The sequence below is a fragment of the Galeopterus variegatus genome, unplaced genomic scaffold (genome assembly GCF_000696425.1).
Source record: "Galeopterus variegatus unplaced genomic scaffold, G_variegatus-3.0.2 Scaffold5957, whole genome shotgun sequence".
Lineage (NCBI taxonomy): Eukaryota > Metazoa > Chordata > Mammalia > Dermoptera > Cynocephalidae > Galeopterus > Galeopterus variegatus.
Genome location: NW_007732068.1, coordinates 129,420 through 130,605, shown reverse-complemented (window position 1 = coordinate 130,605; position 1,186 = coordinate 129,420). Strand labels below are relative to the sequence as shown.

The 1,186-nt window shown below is 27.5% G+C and overlaps 1 protein-coding gene across 1 annotated transcript in view; it reads right to left on the bottom strand.

Annotated features, from left to right (window-relative positions):
• Positions 1-1,186, bottom strand: part of LOC103605651 (leucine-rich repeat-containing protein 40) — a gene marked incomplete at its 3' end in the record, with an annotated part of 31,709 nt that overhangs the window by 5,878 nt on the left and 24,645 nt on the right. Inside the window, exon 6 of the mRNA XM_008590274.1 lies at positions 414-556. Coding sequence (XP_008588496.1) covers positions 414-556 — 143 coding nt within the window. The remainder of the gene's footprint in view (positions 1-413; positions 557-1,186) is intronic.

Genomic DNA, 1,186 nt, shown 5'->3' with positions numbered 1-1,186 from the left:
AAAAAAAAGTAATTAATTTTAAACAGACCTGATTATGATCAGGTAAATGTGAGAAGTGACAACTTATAGAATTAGGTATGTCTTCATTATCGGTATTCCAGGTCTCCTACAATATGTATGGTATGGCCCTAATTTATCATTGTATCCTCATTATCTACTACTTCTCCAGTTAGAAAGTACTTACCAGATGAAACAGACAAATCCCTATTTTTTAAAATTAATAATTATTTTACTAACAATACCACTAATGTTAATAGTCATATTAAAATTCTGAAGAATATTAAGAAAGGAAAAACATATTTATAGCTAATACATATTCCCAATGTAAAAGCAGATTAGCTCCTTTTAAAAAAATTCATTTTCAAAATTAACTTTTAGAACATAAAGTTATTTAAAAATTAACTAAATAGTACCTTCAATAGTCTACAGGAAGGAAATTCTGGTAGAAAATGTAATTTATTTCTCCGCAAATAAAGCAATTCTAGTGATTCCATGTCAGCCAATTCAGGAGGTATAGTTTCCAAGAGATTTGAATTACAATCCAAGTGTTTTAATCCTGTAATGTATATTCAGTGAAAAACAAAAATACTTTAATAAGGAAAAAAAAATTAGTCTATGATTGTATGCAACTTCAAAGAATGTATGAGAAATCAACATGAGGACTTAAACCAGTGCCATTGTATACCATTATAATAATCAAGAATACTAGAATGCCAATAAACTAAATAAATGTAAATTAAGTTCTTTAACATTTAGTTATAATTAAAGAGAAACGATATTAAAATTAATATTTAATAATAGTCCAGTTCATCTTTGTAATACATTTAAAAAATAAAGGCCTCTAGTACTCTAAAACACATACACTATACATTTATTATTTACCTCAATTATTATGCATCTTTAAAAAGAAAAAGTTTAATGTAATTAAAGACATATAAACACATATACATACTGGTTGAATGAATGGATGTCAAGTAACCCTAGCTAGTAATGGCTTAGATACATCTGTATTTTAGGCAAGTTAACTTTTCACCAAACAGCCTTGAATTTCTATGTATTCCTTCCCATTCTTCTATCTATCCATACTATCTTCCTCTCTCTTTCCCTGACCCTCTTTCCTTCCTTTCTTCTTTTTTTTTTAATTACTTGCTTTTCCTAATGTCTTAGATAACATGCCTGACAAGAA